Here is a 26,666-nt window from a genome sequence, read left to right as displayed (position 1 = left end):
GTCCCAGACTGTTAGCAGCCACTTACAGAAAACACAAATCTTTTGCCCTAGCTGTCAAATCTAAAGCAGTTAAGCAGAGGCTAAGTACCCCAGAGTTTTGTTGCATAACAAACAGGGTTCTGAATGGATGCATAACTTCCATCCCACCCATCATCGATGGACCTGACGTAATTACATCAGTATCTAGGAAAACTAAGTTCTTCACAAAGAACTTAACATCAAACTCTGCCCAGTGTAATATAATGGTTGCTTACCCCCTGAATTTCTTCCAAAGACTGATAACACTAAGCAACATCTATATATCCATCAGAGTTGTTTCCAAACTTATCAAGAACCTTAATTCCAGCAAAGCTACTGGCCCTGACAACTGTGCTCAAAAGGTTGAAACCGGAACTAACTTATATTAACAAAGTTGTTTAAACATTGCCTTAAGGAAAGATGCTTCCTAACATCTTGGAAAACCTCATCAGTTTGTCCAGTATTTAAAAATACGGATTTGAATGCCTACTAGACATTGTCATTGAGTAGCTAAGATCCCTCTGTACAGTGGTTTGTCAGGGCAACCTGGCATAAGGATACTTTTCACTATAAGTAAATCCTAACTAAATATTCAAAATAATATAGAATTCAACAATATCAGGTTAGTCTGGAGTATGTGTGTCGAGAGGGCACAAATGTTATGAATTTATCAGAGAACATTCCATTAAAATACTTAAGATCTCTATCATTCATGTGATTATAAGAGCAACTGGACTTATGAAAAAGAATTTCAAAAACTACCTGGCAAATATACCCAGTAAACCAAGTGCAAGAGAGATTTAAACAATTGCACTTAAAGGGACAGTCAGAGTCTTAAAAAGATCTCTCCACTGGAATATATAAGATAGCGGGTAAATGTTTGGCATCCAGTAGGATGCCCTATTCCCAGCTTGAACAAACTGATAAGAAAAATAATTTAAAAAAAAAATAATAAAACAAACACATGGATGCAGCATTTCAGTGATGAGATAGAGATTGGAGCTTGGCCAATAGTGCAGAACATTAGACTTTTTTTGGAGCATGTCTAAGAAGAAGAAACTAGTCGTAGATGCACCAACCCAGATGTGGCAATAATAGTCCATGCACAATATGATTTCAAATTTCCTTGTATATATTATCCTTTTCACAGAACTCTTTGCTTGTAGCAAAGCGTATCTTGCTGCAAAAGTTATTTCAATTTAACAACTTAATACTAGCAGGGAGACCACACATTGCCCAGGATTGAATGATAATCAGCAAATATTTTACACTCCCATATTTTTATTGTCATCAAAATTGGTTGAAATTACCCATTTTTCAATCAAATTAATTGCCTGCTCTAGTTGGGGATCTACCATGGTGCACCGGAGGGAAGCTTCATATGCCTCTCTGCAGTAACTTAGTCCACAATACATTATTGTCTACATTGCACTGTAAAAAAGTTATTAATTTTATAAAATTATGTCTTTTTTTTTATATATAATGACTTGAATAAAAGTTTAAAATGTAAAAGTCAAGTATCATGCTTCAATTGTGGTCTAAATAGAAACATTCATTTTGAACATGCTTCTGTCATATCAAACAACTTACTGTTGATTTAATATGTAATGTCTTTCGGCTTGTATGGTAATAAAACTTTTCAAATCCGCAAATGTGATGTTAGGCTGTGTAAGGTGTTAACTTAAGTCAAAATCAGCTGTTGCTTCTTTTATCAGATTATTCTGATTATCGATACTTATCAAAGACATTCCGATACAAAACCTATCTAAGAACACTGCCAGGCACACAAAGTACCTTTGTGTGAAATTTCATAAAAATTGGTCCAGCAGTTTTTGAGTTCATGGGAATGAACCTACGCACACAAAGTTGCTTAGTTTATTAGTAGAGATTATCTTTGAATGAAGTAATCACAGTCCCTTAAAGAATTTGTACCTTTATTGTCTTCCAAAAATATTTTTCAAAATCTGATTACTTAGTTCTTTCCAAACTGAATTCATATCAAAACTTTATTTCTGTATTCTTATTCACACACAACTGTATATCAAATTGTTAAAATAGTATGTTAGACTAGATTAAAACATATAGAGCAACTGGTTGAGAAGGAAAACTCCAAATTAATGCCATGCACGTATATAGACATTACTTCCCTCGTGGAGAGAGTGGGTCTTGTTCACCACAATGTATGATCTATTTAAAAAAAAATTAATGTGTACAAGTCATCTAATAATTTGAACAGTCATTCTCATTATTGAGCAACTATTACAACTACTGTCATAACATAACTTTTTTGCGGTTGCATAAATTCATATGGAATTAAAAAAGTATAAAAAATTGTATTAGAATATGTATGTATTCTAAATTACTTACTTTCGTTTTTATTTTGTAAGTATCAAAAAGCTGTATTGATCGGCGGTACCGGACAGTTGATGACTTTACCAACATCATATTTCGAGTTCTTAAACCACTGTTTCGTATCCAGAAGGAAAATCGAGCCCAGTCACATTCACGCAAATATCGAGCATTATTCATGTGCCACTGGAAATCCATATCTGGAGTCAAACAAATGGCTGAAAGCAAAAAAAAAAAAGAAATTTATGAAATTAAATATAAAAAAGATTTTGTAAAAAAAAATAATTCATCGTCATGTTTTCCGCATATGGCAAAAGATGATCTACGGCATTTTTACTGCCTTTAAGATTTCAATCTCTCACTGTTTAGTTGACTAACTGATCTGAAAGTCTAGAAAAATATATTTGTAGCTGACAAGATTGCAAGAAACATCAGCAAGAGCGAATTCTCGTGGCTTGAGTTTATAAAAGGTTAAACACATGGTAACTCTCTCTCTCTTTCTTCCCAGACCTTGGACTGACAACAACTCCATGTGGGATGCCACACAACTCACACCAACCTTCGGGCCCGGGGTTTGACTAAGACGGAATACAAATAATCCAACATAGCAAGCAAACTTCAATAAGGTACATAAATGAACTTTTATCTTCCTACAGTGATGTTTCTAATCTTTTGTGATTGTCCATACACATTGATGCCCGTTTCTACTACTAACTTAGATACACACATACATGAACTCTTTCAACAGGCCTTTCTAATATTTAATCTAAGTCTCTACACAGGAACACTTTCTATGACTAATCCTTTCTCTATACAAACCTACTAACAAAGATAATCAATAAAGCTGTTAGTTAATGTTAGAATGAGACTTCTTGTCTTTCATTTCTACACATTCTCTTAATGGTTTCCCTTTTTTTTCTGCACCCTTCTACCATTCCTTCTAGACACACCTTGTTGATTGTTTGTGTGTGCTTGTTTAGACCTAACACTTTCCATTGAAGTACAGACGATATGGGTGCCAATTCTTCCTTATTAATTCATTCACACACATTAAAAATCTATTAAATTGTAAGGAAAATATGGAAGTCAGACATTTCTCCGAAGAAAAACAGACTTTTGAAAACATATAAATAAAAGATATTTACTTATATAGAAAAGACAGTTTGTGTGTAGGAGTTCGTTCCCTATGGACTCCGAAATGGCTGGGTTGATTTCTTTGAAATTTCACATAAATGTATTTGTGCCCGGGAGTATTCTTAGGTAGGTTTTGTATTAGAATGCCCTCCAATAAGTATCGAAAATCTATAATTGAAAAATTCTGATTAAAGAAGGAACAGTCTGATGTTGACCAAAGTTAACACCCTTATACAGCCTAACAGTGCATTTGAGAAGTTTTATCACTACGCAAGCAGAAGAGACCGGCATATAAAATCAACAATATGTTTTTTGATAAGACAGGGGCGCATTTGAAACGAGTGTTTCTTTTTAGGCACAACTGAACAATGATACTTAACTTTTGCATTTTAAACTTTAATTTATGCCATCTATATATATAAAAGCGAAAATGTATGTATGTATGTACGCTTTTCCTCGATGTCCACAAAAGGCTTCTTTCAGAGAAGCACTCGCTCGCTTCGCAACTTCTTAAAACTTTTTATATCATCTATAAATTGTAATATCTCACACTTAACCACGGAGCTAGCCTGTCTATTTAATTTTATTGACTTTCAAACGTTAATTATTCCACATTTCCCGCATCGGCACGCGTTACATTCGGTTTCCGGTATAAATAAAAAGCGAAACTCGACTCATCACCGGCCCAGAGCCAGTGGTCTCTAGAGAGCTAAGTAACGTTTGTTCAATGTTGACTTTGTCATATCAGACGGTAGCTTTCATTTTGAGACTGGACACTTCCCCTAATAAAAACTGTCCTGCATAAAATCGTAACTGCTGAATAGCTATCGCTGTCACGTCAATCAAAAATGCGCACCTGTTTTTTTTCACACTTTATTATTTTCCAACTGCGCGTCGTCAAGGCTTCGTTTTTTTTTCACGGGCATCTGTTTTTTTCACACACACCTACAAACACCCGGGCAACACCGGGTACCCCTCACTAGTACTTTAATAAATCAGAGTCCATTTTCTGTAGGCTGTTTCTGAACCCAGTCAACGACGGGTACTTTTGCTAGTCTATAAATATAAAAGCGAAAATGTGTGTTTGTGTGTCCGCTAAAAACTTTCGACAGACATGACGAAAATTCACAAACTCGGTATCATATTGAAGCCCCATCCTTCGCACAAAAAAATATTGAAAAATTGGCCAAAAACGTTCATTTTTTCACCCTGACATCGACAATTTTCGACAGGGTGGGGGTGGGTCAACAAAAACGGTCCTCTCGTGATGACGACCAGTTCTACGCATGCGTCAGATGACGTCATGACCTGATTTACTTTAAATACTTGAAGAACTGACTAAATTTTATGTACGTCGCGTTAGCTCAGTTAGCATGTTAGTTCATTATCTAAACGTTTTGGGTTCGAATCGTGGTGAGAGATGTCCTTTTTTTTTTTTTTTTCGATTTTTAAAATTTAAATATTGAAGCAATGTTATTTAAGCCATTTTCCACGTAACTTTCGTTTTTCTGTTTTTTTTTAGTTTTTTTTTTTACTTCGCTTATTCTTAGCAACACCAAAAAACACCCGGGTACCCACCGATTTTTTTAAATTTTAATATCGAAACAGGCTTATTTAAGCCATTTTTCACGTGTTCGTTTTTTTTTTCTTTTTTCGATTTTTACATTTAACATCGTTCGTTTGCCTTACGTTAGTTTTTTTTGTGTTTTTTTCGATGTTTTGATCCCCCCCGCTTAAGTTTTAACGTTCGTTTTTGTGTTTTCTTTTTTTACTTCGCTTATAACAAACAAACCTGGTCATTGGCCTCATTTGCTGAATAGTTATTGCTTACATCGTTGTCGTAATGCTCTACGACTTCCGTGCATGCACCTGTCAATTTGGTTCTTACTTAAATAAATTCAAACACCTTTCAGTAACTCATTCTGGCTGGCCGATTTTATTTTCAAACTTCACCTCAGGGCTTCGGGTTCGATCCTACCAACTTTTACCCCCCCCCCCCGTTTCTTTTTTTATTTAACAGTACACACACCTCCAAACACCCAGGCAACGCCGGGTACCCCCACTAGTTATATATAAAAAATAATTTTATAAAATCAACTATAGGTTCTCTACAGTGCAATGTATTGTGGACTGTGGGAAAGCATGTAACCTTCTTTCCGATGCACTGTGGTGTGCCCCCAACTAAAGAAGGCAATCAAGTAATTTAATGGAAAAATGGGTGATTCTACAGATTTTGATGACAATGAAAATATTGGGAGTGTGGAATATTTGTTTATTCACTACTGAGCAACATCGGGCCCCCCTGCTAGTACTTAAATAAAGACAATCTTGACTTATTTCTAATAAGTCATAATGGAGAATAGTTGCATACCTACAAAGAACAGCATCCTCTTGAAGTTTCTCATTGGCATTTGACCAGCAACAATTTGAAATTCGATTTTACCATCATCATCATCAGCCAGATATTCATCACTATCAAATGTTTCTCCATTAGTTATTTGAAGAGGCATTGAACAGAATCGTTGATGTTCACCTCTCTTCACATGACCAATGTACTAAGACGTTAACTACACTACTTAGATCTTACACTTTAGGAAAAGTAATATTACCGTTTACTTAAGAATCTATTAATATTGTTGTTGTATGGAATTCATACTAGGCGAGTTGAACTGGCTTCCTCCAAAGGAAGAAGTATCAAGGGAATATTAAATTCACATGCAGTCCCCAATCATCTGCGCTGTTTAGTGCATTTTTGATCAGGAAGTCAATATTTTCAGACAGCCTGATCTGGTAGCACTAAATGCCCTAACAGGTGTTATTATGGGCCCAAGTGGACCTGAGAGCAATGATAACTAAAAAACAACTTCACATTCCCCACAGCTCCCAAATGGAGCCTCACTACTGGATGTCTTTTAAAATCATACCCAGGACCTTAGGGAAGGAAAGTAAATTTCAAAGCAGTAGTCATTACTTAGATTGAAAATATATAGTACATAGCAGACAATAGAACGGTCTTTAATGAAATATTAATGGCATTAATAACAATACCCGGAGAAATAGGTGGTAGTGGGAGTAGATATCAACATGAGTAAAAATATCTCCAACTTTCTGTGTGGAGGATCAATGAAATAAAGGAATATTCACGTTGTTTTTATTCTGAAGCAGCCGTACCCGACCACGCTGTGGCTCAGTTTGTTTAAATTACCCCCCTCCCTCCCCAGACAAAATTTTTTTTTTTTTTATAAGAAGGGATTAGTGTGGCAAACTGTATTTTTGTTCATTATAAAACATATATTCTTAGAGAGAGATGGGAAGAATAAATATATAATTATTACTAGAGTAATTAAAAAAAAACTTTTTTTAATCTATTTTTGGCAAGACTCGGTGAACAACGAAAGCCGTTGGATTATACCGAACGTATGGAAGTCATTAACCAAAACGACCATGAAAACAACCTACCCCAATCAATTCATAACTTTTTTTTTTTTTTTTTTTTTTTTTTTTTTACAAAGGCGTCACCACATTATCAAGGCCCAGAGGCCACTCAAGGATAAGGGTTAAAGAGTGTACAGTAGAAATTGGTCAATATAGTAATCATTAGTAATGAAAATTTGGTAAATTTAATAACTTATATGGAACGGCTCATCAAGAACTTATTTACTTTAGACTTGAACACAACCATATTGTAGTCAGCCGGAAAGCAGGAAAACGGAAGACAATTCCACAGGCGTGCAGTTCTAAGAAAGAAGCTTTGTTCATGGAATCTACGTTTAGGTTTAGGCACAGATAAAGAGTGGGGGAAATTATTGATAGTGTTTACAGCTAGACGAGTGTTTCTTGTGAAAGTTTGGCGAGGGGGGACCATAGATTGAAGCTCAGTTGAACACTTTCTCCATGAAAATAACGATACATCAGAGACAAACTCGCAACATCTCTTCTGTGAGATAGAGGTTGCAAGGAGGAGAAAAGGACATCTCCTACGAGGCTACGAAGTCTATTTTGAACTCTATCAAGGCAGGACAAGTCCTTTCTAGCAGCTCCTGCCCAGATGTGGCAACAGTATTCCATCCTTGGACGTACCTGGCTCTTATATAGGTAGAGAATAGCATCAGCAGTGAGATATCTACTGGATCGATAGAAAGATCCCACCATTTTTCCAGCGGCCTTGGCAACAGATTTGATATACGTGTTCCATTTAAGATCAGGAGTAATGGTCAAGCCCAGAAGCTTGTCAAAACTTGAGGCCTCCTGAAGACGAGAGCCATTCATTTCAATTGATGACAAATGTGAATTAGAATGTTGATGATGTAAAGAGAGAAGCTTGGTTTTAGATGCATTAAAAGTAACCAGCCACTCCTTTCCCCATTGTACTACGTGCTCAAGATCAGAGGAGAGAGAATTGGAGAGAACTTGGTCATTTACTGTCTTAGATGTGCTACCATAAATGGTAGTGTCGTCAGCATAAATGTCTACAAATGATGTAAGGATATGATTTGGAAGATCATTAATGTAGATCAGGAAAAGAGTTGGGCCCAGGATGGATCCCTGAGGGACACCGGCATTAATACTGTGAGCTTCTGATTTTTGCCCCTCAACTACTACTCTTATGAACCTATCAGAAAGAAATGATTTAATAATTGAGAAGACTTTTCCAGCTATACCATAGCTAGCGATCTTATGAAGTAAACCTTTATGCCATACCCTATCAAAGGCCTTTGATATGTCAAGTGCAATTGCCCTAGAAAGATTGCCACCGTCGAGAGATTTGCTAATCCTATGCGATATAACTGTAAGGACATCTGCTGTAGATCTAGCAGAACGGAAACCATATTGAGTGTCACTAAGAAGGTTATTTTTGTTAAGATGTTTGATTACTTCTGTATTTAACACAGATTCTAGCAACTTACTCATGACGCACAGGAGACTTATTGGCCTGTACTGAGAGGGGGATGAGCGATCACCTGAATTCTTAAATACAGGGCATACTGATGAGATTTTCCACGGAGATGGGAAACTATTCTCCTTAAGACAACGTTTAAACAGTTTTGTAAGTATGGGCGCTAATTCAGGTTGAAGTTTTTTGAGTACTATAATTGGAATACCGTCAGGGCCAGTTGCTTTACTCGAATCAAGGTTTTTGATTAGCTTCGCAACATCACATACAGATATACGTATATCACATAGCGTGTTTTCTGATACAGGAGGAAATATTGGGGGTTGGCGGTCTTGGTCGCAAAGGGTAGAATTAGCTGCAAAGTTCTTGACAAAGAGTTTGGCTTTGTCTGATGCTGACGAGATTACCTCAGGTCCATTGATAATAGTTGGGATGGAGCACACGCTTCTGTTCAGGATTCTGTTTGCTATTTGCCAAAACTGGTGGGAACCAAGCCGCTGCTCAGCTACTTTGGACTTAACAGATTGAGCATACAACACTCTTGCGTTCCTTATTACTTTCTTACAATGGTTGCTGGCAGTCCTGAAAACGGCTTTAGTTTCCATACATCTATTACGTTTGAAGCAGTGGAAAAAGTGATTTCTGTGCGCAATGGCAGCAGCACATTCTGGAGAGAACCATGGCTGGCTGTTAGGTTTTTGCTGAAACTTTTTAGAGGGTATGAAATGGTCAATACCTACAATTAACCATTCAGTTAGGTCTAATACTATAGAGGACACATCCTTTTTAAACATGGAATGCAGAGGTAGATCAGATATAAATGTACGGAAGCTATCCCAGTCAGCCTTAGTGTATCGATATACTGTACGATGAAGAGGTACGTCTGGGGACTTATTACATTTCATTTTTATCTTGATTGATATAACAGAGTGGTCGGAAGATCCAAGAGGCGACAGAACAGAAACTGAACATAGTTCAGGGCAAGTTGTGAGAAAAAGGTCTAGTAGGCTCGCATACTGGCCGTCATTATCGGGCACACGGGTAGGTTCCTGAACAATCTGAGTGAGGTCATAGGCAATGGAGAAATCATGACAGAACCTCCCCTCATCATCGGTCTTGTTTGAGTGGGTCAACCATTCGACGTTGTGAACATTGAAGTCTCCACATATATGAATGTTAGCTGAAGGATAAGTAGAAAGGACTTGGTCAATTTTCTCAGATATGCTTTACTATTTTTTTTTTTTTCCTGGACGAAAACCGCAAAAGTGGGGACTCATTAGGAAATAAGTGTGCCTCATTATTATGAACCTTTCCTGAGACGGGTGTTGCAACTAGCATTTCAAATTCTATGTTCATCTTTGCTAATCTTGATACGCACTTATTGGACACAACAATGCCTCGATGCATTTTTGCTGATATAATTTCATACACGCCTTACACTTAATTCTCAAGTGGATCAATTGAAATAACTAAATTCTCAAAAACAAATAACTGGCCGAGTATTCTAAAATTATAAACTCATCTGTTGAAATAACATCCAGTTTCTACCTGTCTATTTCGGCATGTATTTACTGCTTGTACGTTTTATATAGTCAATAGCGCGTTTGCTATTAAAAGCATATTCCAACCTATTGACTCTAGGATGTATTTTCTGTCTAATTATGTCCGCAGGCAATTAAACAACACAAGGTTGTTTATGTGTGCACGTTTCTTTTTAACTTCTTTGTTTATTTACTTTTTCTTCAGAATCTATTTTTGAAAGCAAATCGTTAGCAAAATTGGATAAAGGAAGACTTGTGTAGCAATTTAATTCTGCCACCATAATAGCTTCATTAACTAAAAAGCCTCGGTTAACTGATGTAATTTATCTGAAAAACTTTCTTATACTTTCACATTCAATTATGTGTGGACATTATTTATTCATTTATTTAACTTTCTTGTTGTCTCTATACAGTCAATTCCTTTTGATGTCGGCGGCAACTCTTGTGATTTCCATAACGAGATTTTGGATATGATAAAAGATATGCTCAGAGATGAGAACGAGAGAAAACAAAAGGAACGGAGAAGAATGATGATGAAATATTTGCTGTTTCTATTGTAGTCAGAATTACAAAAAGCAAGTTTATTTTTGGATTAAAAAAACAGGATGCAATACAATAGCAAAACTAGACACTCTTCAACCAAAGACTTCATTGATAGTATCAATTTTCTTTTCTTAACCAAAATTAACATTCATAGAATAGAACTAAAGAAATATTAAGAAAATATTTTTAAAAGTTTGATTAATTATTAAAATTAAGATTAAAGAAAAAAAATAAATCGAAGTTCTTAAATGGTAAACAGCTATTTTCAGTTTTTAAACATGTTCAAGTATCAAAAAAAAAGAAGCTATTTCAATTGAAAAGTTAGTTTTACTAAAGTTTGAAATAGCATTTGCATTACCAATGGAAACATCCTCAAATTTAAATTTTTGTTATGAAACTAATCTACTAATTCATTTTTAACAATAAGTTTGAATTTCACATAAGTCTAACGGATTTTTCTTTTAAATTGGATATTGTTTTATAAATTTTAAGAAATAAACATAGCATAAAAAAAACAAAAAACAACAATAATATCATTCAAACATGGTAGCGTTTGAATATATGATTAAGTGTCAGTTTTAGTCATTTAGAACTGCTTTAAAGCTTCACCGCTCACTCATTTTTCAACCAAATTTCAAACAATTATTACAGTTTATAGACCACCTTCTCAGCTATATTGTGAATTTTTTTTTTTCAATTTTCGTTCAGTGAATGATGAATTTACCGGTGTTGAAAATCGTAAAAAACGTAAGGAGGTGAGTGACGTTTTTTTATGACTAGTTTCCATAGCAACCACGTCGCTTCTACGACTACTGTTGCTACTAATTCACCATTCTTGCGAAAAGAGAAGTAACAAGTGAAACAGAGAGAATGAAAGAATGAAAGGGAGATAATGGGGGGGGGGGTATTGAAAGTAGAGTTGTTTATGGGGACAAAAAATAAGACTGAAATTAAACAACGAACAAGTGAATTTACTGGAAGCCTGGGAAAATCATGGATTACAATAGAAAAATGAGAGCATGAAAAGTAATATGGTTAAGCTTAAACATGGGAATGTAAAGGACTAGTTGTTAAAACTGGAAAAGAAAAGGACAAGATATTCTAGTAAAAAATATAAATGTATAACTTAAAATATTGAAGCATTAAGAATTTTTTTTAATGAAATTTATAATCATTTTTTTTGCTGTCATCATTTTTACTGTTTTTTCATTTTTAACTTGGAGCATAAAAATATTGAACGCATAAAAGAAAAATACATTAACACCATTTGAATGCTTATTCTATTCTCTTTTCATCAATGTAATTCTTTTAAAAATTAACCAACAAATAAAAAAAGATATGACTTGTTGAAGCATATTAGGTATGTAATATTGTTGATGTCCACGAAAATACAGCATACGCTTGTAATGCTACTTAATCATAACTCCTTGTGGTTTTATCGTCTAGTTTTTACCGTTGTCTTCATCTTTTCTTCGTATAGTGGCTAGGACCGTACTACCTCTGCCAGACGCTCGCTGGTTGCTGGAACTCATTGCTTTTTTACTCAAACACGCAACTCATGCATAACCCTAAGTTCATATGGCAGCTCTGCTCTAACGATGGCTGGTCGGTAACCCTACCACAAGAGTCCTTTGACTGGTCATCTGAAGTTGGACTTTGAGGAGGAGGTCCTCTTTCGCAGGCACAGGTGTCACTCCCCTCTGCTGCATCGTGAAACATTTCACAACCACAGGTAAACAACAAAAGAAATCACAAAAGCACTCTTTTTAGTAAGATTAATTATTCAACGTTGTTACAGGTATCGTCTCAGTAAGGACATGAGCTGGGAGCCTTTATAAGCTTGGTAAATCAGACTGACTTCTAAGTGCAGGATTATAATGGTTTAAATTAAGTTTTTTCACTCAACGAACTCTCCTCACCAACGAATTCTCCTGAACTGGCCAAAAAACACGCCTTTCTCTATAATTTCTAATTAATGTCTCCTTTGTATTTGGGGCTTTGTCTTTCCCCTTCTCCTCTCTCTATCTCTGTACCCTTTACCATCACTTGTAGGAGAGATTTCCCAAAGACCATATGTATAAGGTAGGATAAGTGAATTGGTCATCATAGTTAACCCTCAAAGTGATTTCACAATCCAATAATTAAAACCACTCAACAGTTAACTACTTGACTTGATTTTCTGACGTCCCTCAAATAAAACTCAAGTGCCAAATTTTCCCTGCCTAGAAAATATTTTTATGATTTCCACTTAAATCCTTTAACTATACAGCTTGTGTGGGGGGGGCATTTTTATTATCTGTTAAGAAAACAGATTTATTCTTTTTTTTCCATCCTCATCTTTATCACTGTTACATCCAACAATGTGAAATCTGAACTTGTGTCAAAAGGACCACCCAGAAAACTGACCGCTTCTCGACCCAGTAGCAAGACTATTCGGTGTTGCCTGGTGCACTATCTGGTCACAGGATGAACAAGGATGATTTATGCTAAAATACCCATAAAATGCAGCCAAAATACATGAAAAGTTTGAATCCAGTTTGTTCCACAAAAACATTTTCATTTAGAATGTTGGCAACCTTCATGTGGTCCCTTCTGTAAGTAACTGATATCTTTTTTCTTTTTTTTCTTTTATTAAGCCATAGTCATAAAATCGTTAGCAATAGACAGAGGTTACTAAACTAATTAAGGATTGCATAAAACTTAGGAACATCATGATACTTAGCTAATACAGAACTCTGAAAATGTGATAGTGATACATGCATGTTCTAAAAAAAATTCAACTAGAAAAATATCAGGAAAACCAATGCCAACAATAAAATCATCGGATTCGTACGATATGAATAAGATAAAAAAAGAAAAGAATATTTCTGTTTATTGATTATTCAAGGGAGGGAAACTGAATAATCACTTTGTGACAGCTAATCATTAAGTTTTGGGTGCAGGCCAAACCGTCTTTCAAACTAATATTGTTTCATCATTTACTAGTGGGGCTTACATTTTCACACGGTTTCAGTCACTAATTCACACTTAACGGCCTCATCTTGAAATAATTATACTTGATACTTACACTCTTAAATGAATTTAGGAAAACTCGTCCCGGGAAAACTCGTCTCGGGAAAACTCGTCTCGGGAAAACTCGTCCCCTTTCGCTAGGTAGGAAAACTGGTCCCTTATTGAATAAATATCGATTGAAAACACATTTTATGATCGTTCTTGAAGGAGATATTGTTTTTTAAAATAAACTATAGCCCCCCCCCCCCATAATATTTAAAAAAAATATTTTTACTTGTTTAATGTTTTTTTTTTTTTTTTTTTTTTTTTAAATAAAATCGATTTTCTAAGTGTCCGTTTTCTACCTAACTGGCTCAGTTCTTAGTGATTTAACTTATTTTAAAGCGTTTATTATGTTCATACAAAGTTAATTACAAATTTTTTTTGTTCTTATTTTAACGATGTTTTTTGGAGTCATAAAAACAATAAAAAAAACAAAACCCAAAAATTAAAAAACAGGGAGCGATTCGATTCTTCGTTACGCTTTTGGTTTTGTTTTTTAATTATGATAGTTTTTTGTTGTTATGTTTTTGTTTTCTGTCATACCAAATGCACTCATGCGTTATTTAAAATTATGATTTTATCAATTATCAACATTTATTGTCGTCCTGTCAAATTTTGCAAAAATTAACTAATAAATTAAAAGCGAAATATTTTTTTGCCGCGAGAGATGCCATGTGCTAACAATCTCTCGTTAACTCATTTTTAATTTTTTAATTTTTACTTCAAAATTCTAAAATCAATCATTAAGAGAGAAAGTAATCACTAAATAAATTTATTAATCAATTTTATTGAAAACTTCGCTATCGTTTATCAAGAATCTTTTTAATTTCATTTTTTGTTGGTTGCTTTTCGAAGGGAGGTTTTATCCCCCCCTCTCTCTCTCTCTCTAAATTATATTTTAAAAAATATTAAAATTTATTATTTTCTTTTTAAAACCAAATCTCCCTCAGTAATTTCTTTAATTTTCTATTTTTTTAGCGATTATCAAGACCCCCTCGTTCTCCCGTAACACTCGACCGACATGTTTTTTGTTTGTTTTCTGGGTTTTTTTTTTCTTTACCAAATAAACGATTCAAAATAAATTAAATAAACAACATAGTCGGCGAGGTAGAAAAATCGATTTTACCCTTTTATAAGCAACAGTATATAAGTAAATTATTTTCATATTAATATAAAAAAAAATATGCGGTCTCGTTTATGAACATAATTAACGCTTTTATTAAAAACACAAAAAAACATTAAACAAGTAAAAATATTTTTTTTAAAATATTAGGGGGGGGGCTATAGTTTATTTTAAAAAACAATATCTCCTTCAAGAACGATCATAAAATGTGTTTTCAATCGATATTTATTCAATAAGGGACCAGTTTTCCTACCTAGCGAAAGGGGACGAGTTTTCCGGAGACGAGTTTTCCGGAGACGAGTTTTCCGGAGACGAGTTTTCCGGAGACGAGTTTTCCCGGGACGAGTTTTCCCGGCACCCTCTTAAATATAACACATTTTCAAAGAAAATTAACTAACAAATACAAGAATGGTGCATTCAGTCTGGCCCAAAATATCAATAACCGCATACTCATCAACATAAACAAACCTTGAATGATATATCAGACTTGGTTTAATGTCTGCTTTACATAGACGGCTCTGGCTAAGTCTTTATTTTTTTTCTCAAATCCATCCTTATCACTCTCTCCATATTTTCTCTAACCAACTAAGCCTGATACCTCAACTGTTCTACATCTCATCCATTCTTTCAATGTGACCAAACCAACAAAGTCTCCTGTTCTGCACACATCTTCATATTCAGATTTAAATTTTCTCTGAGGTCATCAGATCTAAGCCTGTATTTAAGGCTCATATTACACATCCAGCATATCATTCTCATCATTCCTCTTCATGCAACACATGTCCTCAATCCATTAGTATAGTTTAATATCTATACAGCATAACACTGCATACACATGTCTGATAGAATTTTCCTTTGGTTGACAGTGGTAATACTCTTCTGGTTAGTAATGGCCTAATACTTCTATTTGGTGCAGCATTAGAATAATAAGCCATTATCTACTAGCAAGAACTTTGCCTCAGTATTGTCTAGAAAAGTTTATATGCATAATATAAGAATAGAAAAATGTGCAATATTAAAATAAAAACAATCATTAAATTAGAAAACAATAAGAAAAGATAGTAGACTAATGAGATGTCTTTTTGCAACATAATATGCAAATACATCCTAAAATTGATTACTGCTATTATATCTGGGGTGGAGCTGCTCAGAGCAACTTTTGCTGCCTTAACAGAGTTCAAAATCAGCTTCGAAACCAAGTAGGTGATATCCTTTTATCCTACCTGAAACCTCTTCTCACAGAAGAGACATTGCGAGACTGTCTTTGCTCTATCGTTATGTTTCTGGCAAGTGCTGAACTGAGTTTCAATTTATGGTTACCCCCTGCAAAACATTCAACACTCGTCTATCTATAACAACTATCAAAAATCTCCCCCCCACTCTCTATCTGTACTTAGATCTAGACACAAATTCCATGAACAAAGTTTCTTTCCTAGAATTGCTGACCTATGGACTTCTGTGCCACGAGCCTGCTTTCCAGCCGACTACAACAGTCATCTTCAAGTCTAATGTAAACAACTTCTTGAGCTGTCATATTAAATAATCAAATTCTAACAAATTTCCATCACTACTGATTATTATGCTGTTGTCTCACTAACCACCTTAGAGATTAACCATTATTCTTGAGTAGCCTTAAGCCTTAATAAGTGGCAACTCCCTTGTAACAAAATACAAAACTTAGCCTTAGAACGTCAATCATGTACACTGGAATAAGAAACTGTATTAGAATGAGGTATCAAAACAGTGAATTGGTAGAGACCACTAGACTAACGAGTCAAACAAGCTGGAACAAATGATGCAGGGAAAGATCAGACAATTCTAAAGAACACATGTCATAACAGTATTAAAACAAAAAACAAACTAACATCACGTCTGTGAGAGAGAGGTTGTAGTAAAGAAGAAATGGTGTGGCCAATCAAATTTCAGATACGTTTCTGCAATTAATTAAGAACCTTCAAACGGTACAAATTCACCTGTCCAAATATGACAGCAGTACTCCATGCATGGTCTGATAGTTAATTTGTAGAAATAGAAAATAGCCTCGCGTGCGAGAAACTTTTAAGAGCTACAGAGAGAACTGATTTTAGGAAAATCAGAAAGAGCAATGGATCTAATATATGTATTTCATAAAAGAAAGCATATTTTTTTTTTAAATACTGTATTATAATATAAAAATATTATAGTAAAGAAACCTCTATGTATCTAATTTACATAAATAATTTCTAAACGGTCAATTATGAATTAATGTTCTCTGATGTTCCAGAAAATATTATTCAAAAAATTAACATTTATGCTGATGACACAATCTTCCATTCTGATATTGTTTCTCACCTATCTTCCTCGACTCAATTGAAAGAAAGAGAATGAGAAAGAAAGACCAAAATATTTTAGAGTCGATTTCTCATAAGACTCTAAGTAAGAAAAGGGACACCACTATGATTAAAAGACAATAGCTGAGTCTTAACAGAATTAAACGAAACAAGCCATTTCAATCTATAACTAAACCTGCTTTATCTTTATTTTCATGGCAAGTGCTCGACTGAGCTCCAATCTATGGTCCCTCCTCGCCAAACTTTCACAAGAAACACTCGTCTAGCAGAAAAGACTATCAACAATTTCCCCCACTCTTTATCTGTGCCTAAACCTAAACGTAGATTCCATGAACAAGGCTTCTTTCTTAGAACTGCATGCCTATGGAATTGTCGAAAAAAAAAAAAAAAAAGAAGCTTATATTGTACGTATCCGTTTTGAATTGAAGATCTCAAAAAAAAATTTCACTTAATTTAATCTATTAGTTTTTTTTTACAGCGGAAAAACACGTTTTTATGAGAGCGCGTTGAAGGCAAACATCTTGTTTTTTTTTAATTTTTGCTTGAATTTTAGAACACGCCATGGGGAGATAACTCCAGTTAAAGTGTCGACACTCCCATCTTTAATACTAGCTTTTCTTCCTAAAAATCGAACCTTTTGCTCAGTATCAAATTGTTTTTTCGCTGAAAAAAAAAAAAAACAAAAAAAACTACTCAATGAAATTAAGTGAATTTTTTTTTTTTCGGAGAACTTCATTCCATAACGGATACGTACAATTTAAACTTTTTTTCGATATTTTCATTTTTTAATGTCTTGATTAAACTGTACAAGTACCGTCAAGTTTAAATAGCACCGTTTTCTAGGTGCATAGCGTAGGAATTGCATACTCATAGTGGATGGTGTATGACTTATTTCCAACTGTTCTTGCTGGTAAACATATTCCCAGGACTTGCTGATGTGGATAAAACACAACCCTGGCTTCACTATAAACCCCTCATTATACAGGTGCCCTTTCAGAGGGTATCCATTGTCTTTAGAATCAAAAGGAAAACACTTTTCTATAAATCTAACTGTAAATTATTTTCAATTAAAATGTGTTTGTATAATCTAAATCTTTAAAATTTTAAACTTAACCAAAAAATAAGTCATCGTTTCGTTGGTGTAGCATTCAATTTGACCTACTACAGCTGCTACTGTTTTGTTCTCATATCTAAAAATGATAAAATCTTTCCAATACTTGATTCAATAAACTTGAGCAATGCATACCTAATATACATAAACGTTGCTGGAAATCAATTCAGGTATCTTTAAAAAGACACAAGATAATTCCCCGTTTTATATATTAGTACTACCATTTTCTACTGTTTAATGAGCTACACAAATATTCTATCTCATTTTTATGTACAAGAAAATTGATCTACACGAAAAGCATTTGAAATCATTATTTTCGTTCTACAAGATGAAAGCTGATGTCTGTTCATCGATATATATTAATAGGATAGCGTGCGTGTTATTTATTTTGTGTCATGCTTACATCTGAGTGACTGTTGTTTAATTGTTACAGACTTCCATTTCTTGTAATAAATAATTTTACCAAGAATGCTTCATAAGTTCAGGTTTCGATTATAGCTGATGGCACTCCAGTAATCTATTTTTTATAAATAATTTTACCAAGAATTCTTCACAAGTTCTGGTTCGGTTATAGCTGAAGGAACTCAAGTTATATATATATATACATATATATATATATAAGTTTTAGTTTCAATTATAGCTGATGCACCCAAGCCATATGAATATATTTTTTTTATTTTGAAATTGCAACTTTATAATATATAAAAATGGATAGAACATCAACTCTATAATAATATATATGAGATCTGCAAGAATCAAAATATTGTATGTAAGCGTTGTCCCTGCTAGCTTAGATTAAATACTTTTGCAGCTTTAACAAAAGAGCTACAATAATATCAGTGTCTCCATTTATGCTGAACATCTACAGAATGCCAACATCAGTATATTACATATGAATGAGTCCGTTGTGGAATTTCCACAGGTCCTGCTAGTTTATGATGAAATAAGTAAGAATAATAATAATAATAATAATAATAATAATAATAATAATAAAAAAATTTGACTTGCCTATGCAAATTTTTAATGAAATTTATTTATTGTAATCATGAATAATGTTATCAGCATCTGTCAGTGCCAACACATTGCATTTTTTTTTTTAAACTTTTTTTTTTTCACCCCAAACAAGGCATATTGCCACTTGGGCTACTATTTTGGATTGTGTTTAAGAGGACTTTAAGGAATTGAACAGCGAGATGCCTGTTCACATTACATTTTAAATTTCTGCAGATTAGTACAGTCAGGAAAGCAGGAGACAGGAAGGAAATTCCAAAATCTAGCAGTTTGAGAGAAAAAAGTAGAATAAAAGGTTTTCTGTATCTCGGAACATTAACAGTAAAAGGGTGGGATTTTGCTGCTTGTCAGATTAGTCGAGAGTATGTACTAGGAGTTCATCAGAGCACATTCCAGTGATGAGAGAGGTTGGAGCTTGATTAACAATATGGGACCTATTAGATTTGAGACTCTTTTTGGACCCTGTCTAAGAGTGAGAGACTAGTGGTAGATGCATCAGCACAGATGTGGCAACAATACTCCATGCATGGGTGAATTGCGGCTTTTTTTTTTTACATAGGCGTCACCACTTATCAAGGCTGATCGGCCACTCAAGGATAAGGGTTAAAGAGTGTAGAGTAGTCAAAAGGACAATATAGTAATCAATAGTAATGGAAGTTCGGTAAATTTGTTAACTTAAGTGGAACGGCTCATCAGAAACTTGTTCATGTTGGACTTGAAGACAACCATATTATAGACAGCTGGAAAGCAGGAAAACGGAAGACAATTCCACAGGCGTGCAGTTCTAAGAAAGAAGCTTTGATCATGGAATCTATGTTTAGGCACAGATAAAGAGTGGGAAAAATTATTGATGATTTTTTCAGCTAGTCTAGTGTTTCTTGTGAAAGTTTGGCGAGGGGGGACCATAGATTGAAGCTCAGTTGAACACTTTCCATGAAAATAACGATAAAGCAGAGACAAACTCGCAACATCTCTTCTGTGAGATAGAGGTTGCAGCGAAGAGAAAAGGACATCTCCCACCAGGCCACAAAGTCTATTTTGAACCCTATCAAGGCAGGATAAGTCTTTTCTAGCAGCTCCTGCCCATATGTGGCAACAGTATTCCATCCTTGGACGTATCTGGCTCTTATATAGATAGAGAATTGCATCAGCAGTGAGATATCTACTGGATCGATAGAAGGATCCGACCATTTTTCCAGCGGCCTTGGCAACAGATTTGATGTACGTATTCCATTTAAGATCAGGAGTAAAGGTCAAGCCCAGAAACCTGTCAAAACTTGAGTCCTCCCCAAGACGAGAGCCATTCATTTTAATTGATGCCAGATGGGGATCAGAACGTTGATGATGTAAAGATAGAAGCTTGGTTTTAGATGCATTAAAAGTAACCAGCCACTCATTTCCCCATTGTACAATGTGATCAAGATCAGAGGAGAGAGAATCGGAGAAAACTTGGTCGTTTACTATCTTAGATGTGCTACCATAGATGGTAGTGTTGTCAGCAAAAATGTCTACGAATGATGTAAGGATGTGATTTGGAAGATCATTAATGTAGATCAGGAAAAGAGTTGGGCCCAGGATGGACCCTTGAGGGACTCCAGCATTTATACTGTGAGCTTCTGATTTTTGCCAATCAACTACTACTCTTATGAACCTATCAGAGAGAAATGATTTAATAATTGAGAAGACATTTCCAGCTTAACCATAGCTAGAGATCTTGTGAAGTAAACCTTTATGCCATACCCTATCAAAGGCCTTTGATATGTCAAGAGCAATTGCCCTAGAAAGGTTGCCTCTGTCGAGAGATTCGCTAATCCTATGAGATATAACTGTAAGCACATCTGCTAGATCTACAGCAGAACGGAAACCATATTGTGTGTCACTAAGAAGGTTATTTTTGCTGAGATGGTTGATTACTTCTCTATTTAACACAGACTCCAGCAACTTACTCATGACGCACAGGAGACTTATTGGCCTGTACTGAGAGGGGCATGAACGATCACCTGAATTCAGTATACAGGGCATACTGATGAGATTTTCCAAGGTGATGGGAAGCAATTTTCCTTAAGACAACGTTTAAACAGTTTTGTAAGTATGGGTGCTAGTTCTGGTTGAAGTCTTTTGAGTGCTATGATTGGAATACCGGCTTTAAGATACAGGGTACTCTCTGGTGCGAGTAATTTTCTAGCATGGTAGAGGGAGCCCACCTTCTTTACAGCAGCTTTGGCAATGTCCTCAATTGTTTTGTTTTAATTCATGTTGCCTTGAATGTTAGACAGAGAAATTTGAATGATGAGCTCTCAGGTACAGTGTTATTTGTCATAGTAATCAGTGGTTGAGAAGATTTTTTTGTAGTTGTTAAAGTAAGCTTAGTCTTAGAATTAAATGTTACCATCCACTTACGGGTCCCATTCCTTTTGTGACTGAAGCTAATTTCCTAGGGTTTCTGCCATTGCTTTGGATATGTGTACATTTGTTTTTCCTCATGAATATTATGGAGATTAATGTAAATTCATACAATATTGAGAAGTGAAAATATAGACTTTAAAAGTTTGTTTTTGGTTTGTACAAATATTTTACTTGTTGAATTTTATAACATGTTAACTGTTGTTGGGACATTTTATGTTGAGGCTGTACATATTTTGCATACGATTGGTTTGCAAATCAATTTGTTTGTAGACTTATATTTTGTAAATAAATTTTCTGTAAATGATAGATTCTATTTAACTCTCTTGTATTTCTACAAAGTAACCATTTGCCAATGCATGGAGTATTGCTGCCACATCTGGGTTGGTGCATCTACCACTAATCTCTCACTCTTTGACAGGGACCAAAAAAGACTCTCCAACTTAATAGGTCTCGTACTATTAACCAAGTTCCAATCCTTGTCTCATTGCTGCATTAAAAATCACTATGCAAGTTTTACAAGTATTTAAATAGAATGTGCTGATAAATATTTGTGCCTCCTCAACATAAATACTCCCCCTCCAATTAACCTGACAAGCAAAACCCCACCCCTTCACTACAGAGCTCCCTAGATGCTGGAAAGCCTTCTCTCATAGCTTCTTCCCTTGAACTGCTAGACTTTGGAATTTTCTCCTAGTCTCCTGCTTCCCTGACTATACTAACATGCAGAAATATAAATGTAAAACACACAGGTATCTCGCTGCTCAACTTCCTACTTATTCTGCTTGTCGACATGGTCTCAATTAGTAGTGTAACAGATTATGGTAACGAGAATCGAGTAGGTTAACTAGTTAAATATGCAATTTACACAGCTACACTTGAGGAATTTTTGAATAATACAATTTTGAAACAAATATTTGACAGATGAATTTACTAACTATAACAAAATTCTAAACAACCTTAATATAGATTCACCATTCAAATATATTTTATTCACACCACAGTCTGCATCTATCTCCATTTTCTTACATTTCTTGCACATAAACTGGTTATTCCCTCTTAACTTACCAATAATTATACTGCACTTACCAACTGCAAATACTGGACAGGAGAATTTTCCTCTCTCTAGGAAATTTCCAACACTACAATCACTGATCATCACTTTGGTGTTAGTAAAGCACTCTGAAATGTTTACTTTCTATAGCATTCCTCCAAGTCTCCAACCTTACAAGAAGGTCTTCCATTATTTCACATGCCAATACTAAATCATCAGCATTCAACACCTCTTTTGAACAACCTGTAAGAAACTCTCTGGAAAATGCTTCTGAGACACAAACTGAAAAGAAACAGACTCAGTACAGAAACCTAATAAACTTGCACTTTAATATTAAAGCCATCACGAAATGCGCTCTTAATATGAACATTTCTCTACGTCGTTTTAACAACCTTCACTAACAACTTCTCTGCCCCTAGTTTACACAAAGCTCACCAGACACCATCTCTTGGCACTGTCAAAAGCTTTCCCCTAGATCCACAAAAGCAAAATACATGTTCTTCTTATTACCAAGGTACTTCTCTTGCACAAGTCTTAGGATAAATACAGCACCAATAGTACTTTGCCCTGGCATAAAACCAAACTGCATTTAATCTATGCTTATTTGACATCTTATTTGCTGTTCAATTATTCTCGCAATCATTTTCAGGACCTGATGCGTCGATTTTAAGTCTTTATAACTTTATAACAATTCTCAGTCTTTTAAAATCTGATTTGTTAAGTGTGTGATCGTCTTGATGCCCGTTTCACCTGCAGCTATCAACATTGCTTCAATGACATGAGGATCATTTAGTTTTAGCCTTCCTTTTTTTTTTTAAATTTTTTATTACATTTTCACCCCAAACAAGGCACATTGCCAATTTGATGTAGGGGGCTACTATCAGGGGCATAAGCTACAGGGGTACTATGTGGGGAGTTGGGCAGCAAGATGTCGGTTCACGTTACACTTGGACTTCTGCATGTCAGTACAGTTGGAGAAGCAGGAACCCGGAAGGGAATTGCAAAGTCTAGCAGTTCTGGGGAAGAAACTACTGGAGTAGAAGGCTTTCTTACATCTAGGGATCTCAACTGTGTAGAGGTGGGATTTAGCTGCTTGTCGGGTTTGTCGGGGGTATTTACGTCGAGAGGGTACAAGTGCTCGCAGTTCGTCGGAGCATTCACCGTTACAGTACTTGTAGAACAGGCAGAGGCATGCTACATTTCATCGATGGGACAGAGACTGAAGCTTAGATGACAGTTCAGGACCTATCAGATTGGCAACTCTCTTTTGAACCTTGTCTAGGAGTGAGAGACTAGTGGCAGATGCACCAGCCCAAATATGACAACAATACTCCATATATGGGCGAATGGTGGCCTTCTAGAGGTACAGGATACTTTCGGGCGTTAGTAGCTTTCTTGCACGGTAGAGAGAACCTACTTTTTTCACAGTGGTCCTGGCAATGCTCTCATTCACAGCTTCCCATGTTATTTCCTTTTTCAATTCTTATAACTTGACAAGATACTGCTTCTGCAATTTCTAGATGTTCTCAGTACTGATGTAAATAATTCAAGGAGAGTAGGAGGAAGAGGAAAGATAGAAAGAGAGAAGGGTAGGATAAGAGGGAAAAGGTGAATGAAAACAAATGATTATCATTTGTTTGAAAATGAAGGATGTCACAAAATGAGTTTCATGTTTTTCAAAAGTTGTCAAAAGCTAATCGTTTTGATGGTATCCATTTTCCGGTAAATACTTTCTTGTCAAAACATGATTATCAACCAATATGAAAGTTTAAAAAATCATACATTTAATCATATAGAACAAATACTGACCCAATATGTCATTAGTGGTCTAGTTAGAATATAAAATAATTAAAGTAATATATATATATATATATATATAAATTAAAGTAATATAACATAATATATATATATATATATATATATATATATATATATATATATATATATATATATAACGCGTATAATAATATAACAAGACTGCTCCTCGGGACGTGGGATGCTTAGTTGTTTTGCTTTATGGCATATCAACCTTTTTGGGTTATTTAATGATGTATCTGGTCATTTGGGTAAAAGATTTTATGCTTCAAGCTCTTTAAATCGTAAAATATTTATTCATGTTTGGTTTGGTTTGGTTTGGTTGGAAAAAGACAATAACATTAATGTTTGGTGCATTTTTAGGTCAGGAAGCCAGTATCTTCAGATAGCCTGATCTGGTAGCATCATGCGCAGGGTAGATAGTGCTTATACTAATCGTGAATAAAAGTGTGTTAGATCGTGTTTTAGAACTTGGAAAAGATTGAGTTGATGGAATGAAAACACGAGTGCGAGATTTGAAACAAAAAAGTAATTTCTGGTTTAGCAGAGAAACAAACCATCGAATAAATAGAAAAAAGTAAACAATTTGAATAACTACGAAATGAGAAAACCTCAGAGTGAATTCTGTCACTAAACAGCAAAGCTATGTCTTTGACATTAGCTCTCATGTGGTTGGTAGGCAAATTGTTACGGTACATGGAAACATGTGAGAAAACAGTTTTTTTTTGTTTTTTTACAAGGGAGTGACAACTTATCAAGGCCGGGAGGTCACTTGAGGATACGGTTAATGAGTGTATGGTGGTCACTGGGACAATAGCGTAGTAATAGTTAGTAGTGAAAATAGGGTTGAAATGGATTATTTAAGAGGACGACTCAACAAGAACTTGTTTACATTAAATTTGAAGACGACTATACAGGGTGTTCCAAAAGTCTTGGACACATTTGAATATTGATTATCTCGAGAACTATTAAAGATAAGGATCTGAAAAAAGTGAAAAAAAATCAATAGTTTTACAAAAACTTAATGCATTTAGCTTTAAAATGGCATCATTTTGAACTTACTACCATTCATAGTTACGCATATATGAGGATTTGGAATGTGTCCAAGACTTTTGGAACATCTTGTATTGTAGTCAGCTGGAAAATAGGCCAGCGGAACAGAGTTTCAGAGGCAGGCAGTTCTATGAAAAGTTTTGTTCATGGAATTTGCATTTAGATTTAGGCATAGATAGAGACTGGGGGAAATTGTTGATAGCCATTGCAGCTAAATAAAGTGAGCAGTAAAAATTCCTTTTATACTTTGAAGATCTTCAATTGTAACCTAGTCTGCAATGTTTCTAGAAACATGCAGAGAATTCTCCGAATGTTCCCCCTTTAATCTCATGTAATTGAGGCCTTGGCAAATTAGACTAATAGTAATACTGTTAAAATAATAGAAAACCAAATTATATTTAGTTCACATCTCCTTTCAATGATGAAATTAAGAGTAAGAGAGGGGAACGATTTATTTAGTCATAGCTCTACAAACTTATCTTTAGTTGACCTTTGACAACTAAATATTTTCGTTTACTAGCCAAATAGAAAAGTTACTAGCCAAACCCACATGAATTTTAGAATATGACATCTTCGTTCTGTGATGAGTATGTACGTCAAAGATTTTTCTGTGTGTGTGTGTGTGTTTTTTTTTAATAAGTGTAATTCTAAATATACAACAAATTTCATGTTGATACTTGAAGATATAAACATTCTAATTTCTTCAGATATTTTTTTTAACAGCCTTCGTTAAATAATAATAAAAAAAAGAGTATATTGCTCTATTAAATTTTTATTGTTTAAATAATTTGACTTTGTTCGTCTTATAAAAAAAAAAAAAAGAGTTGAAAAGATATTTTTTCACTAAGAAGTGAGCTGTGGAAGATTGTCAGTGAAAGAAATATAACTGCCAAAAGATAAGCATTTCATTATTTCTAAGTCGCCACTTTGAAAAATCACTCGCAAATGCGACTGTTTAACTTGCAATGTAGGGCCCTGTTAGAGAAACATTAGCACAACTTTAATAGGCTGTTTACTTTGCAATACTTGATCTACAAAAAACATGTAAGTTTAAGCCCTAATCGTAAAGACGGAACCATTTGCAACAAAATTAGGTATAATTGCTAAAAATAACTTTCATTGTAAATTTGAATCAAGAATGTTATTACAACTTCTGTTTTTTTTTCCCCATGATTTTAGATGAGTGTGTAGTGGGCAAATATGAAAATATTCATAAATTTGAATATCTCGTAT

At 34.8% G+C, this 26,666-nt stretch overlaps 1 protein-coding gene across 1 annotated transcript in view; it reads right to left on the bottom strand.

The window, feature by feature from the left end:
* LOC145254268 (protein THEM6-like) overlaps positions 1-26,666 on the bottom strand; it is a 59,134-nt gene that overhangs the window by 4,317 nt on the left and 28,151 nt on the right. Inside the window, exon 2 of the mRNA XM_080113010.1 lies at positions 2,386-2,585. Coding sequence (XP_079969136.1) covers positions 2,386-2,585 — 200 coding nt within the window. The remainder of the gene's footprint in view (positions 1-2,385; positions 2,586-26,666) is intronic.

Source organism: Euprymna scolopes, chromosome 3 (genome assembly GCF_053919585.1).
Source record: "Euprymna scolopes isolate OS-2025 chromosome 3, ASM5391958v1, whole genome shotgun sequence".
NCBI classification, from domain to species: Eukaryota; Metazoa; Mollusca; class Cephalopoda; order Sepiida; family Sepiolidae; genus Euprymna; species Euprymna scolopes.
The sequence above is the reverse complement of the archived record's forward strand: the minus strand, read 5'-3'. Positions and strand labels throughout refer to the sequence as shown.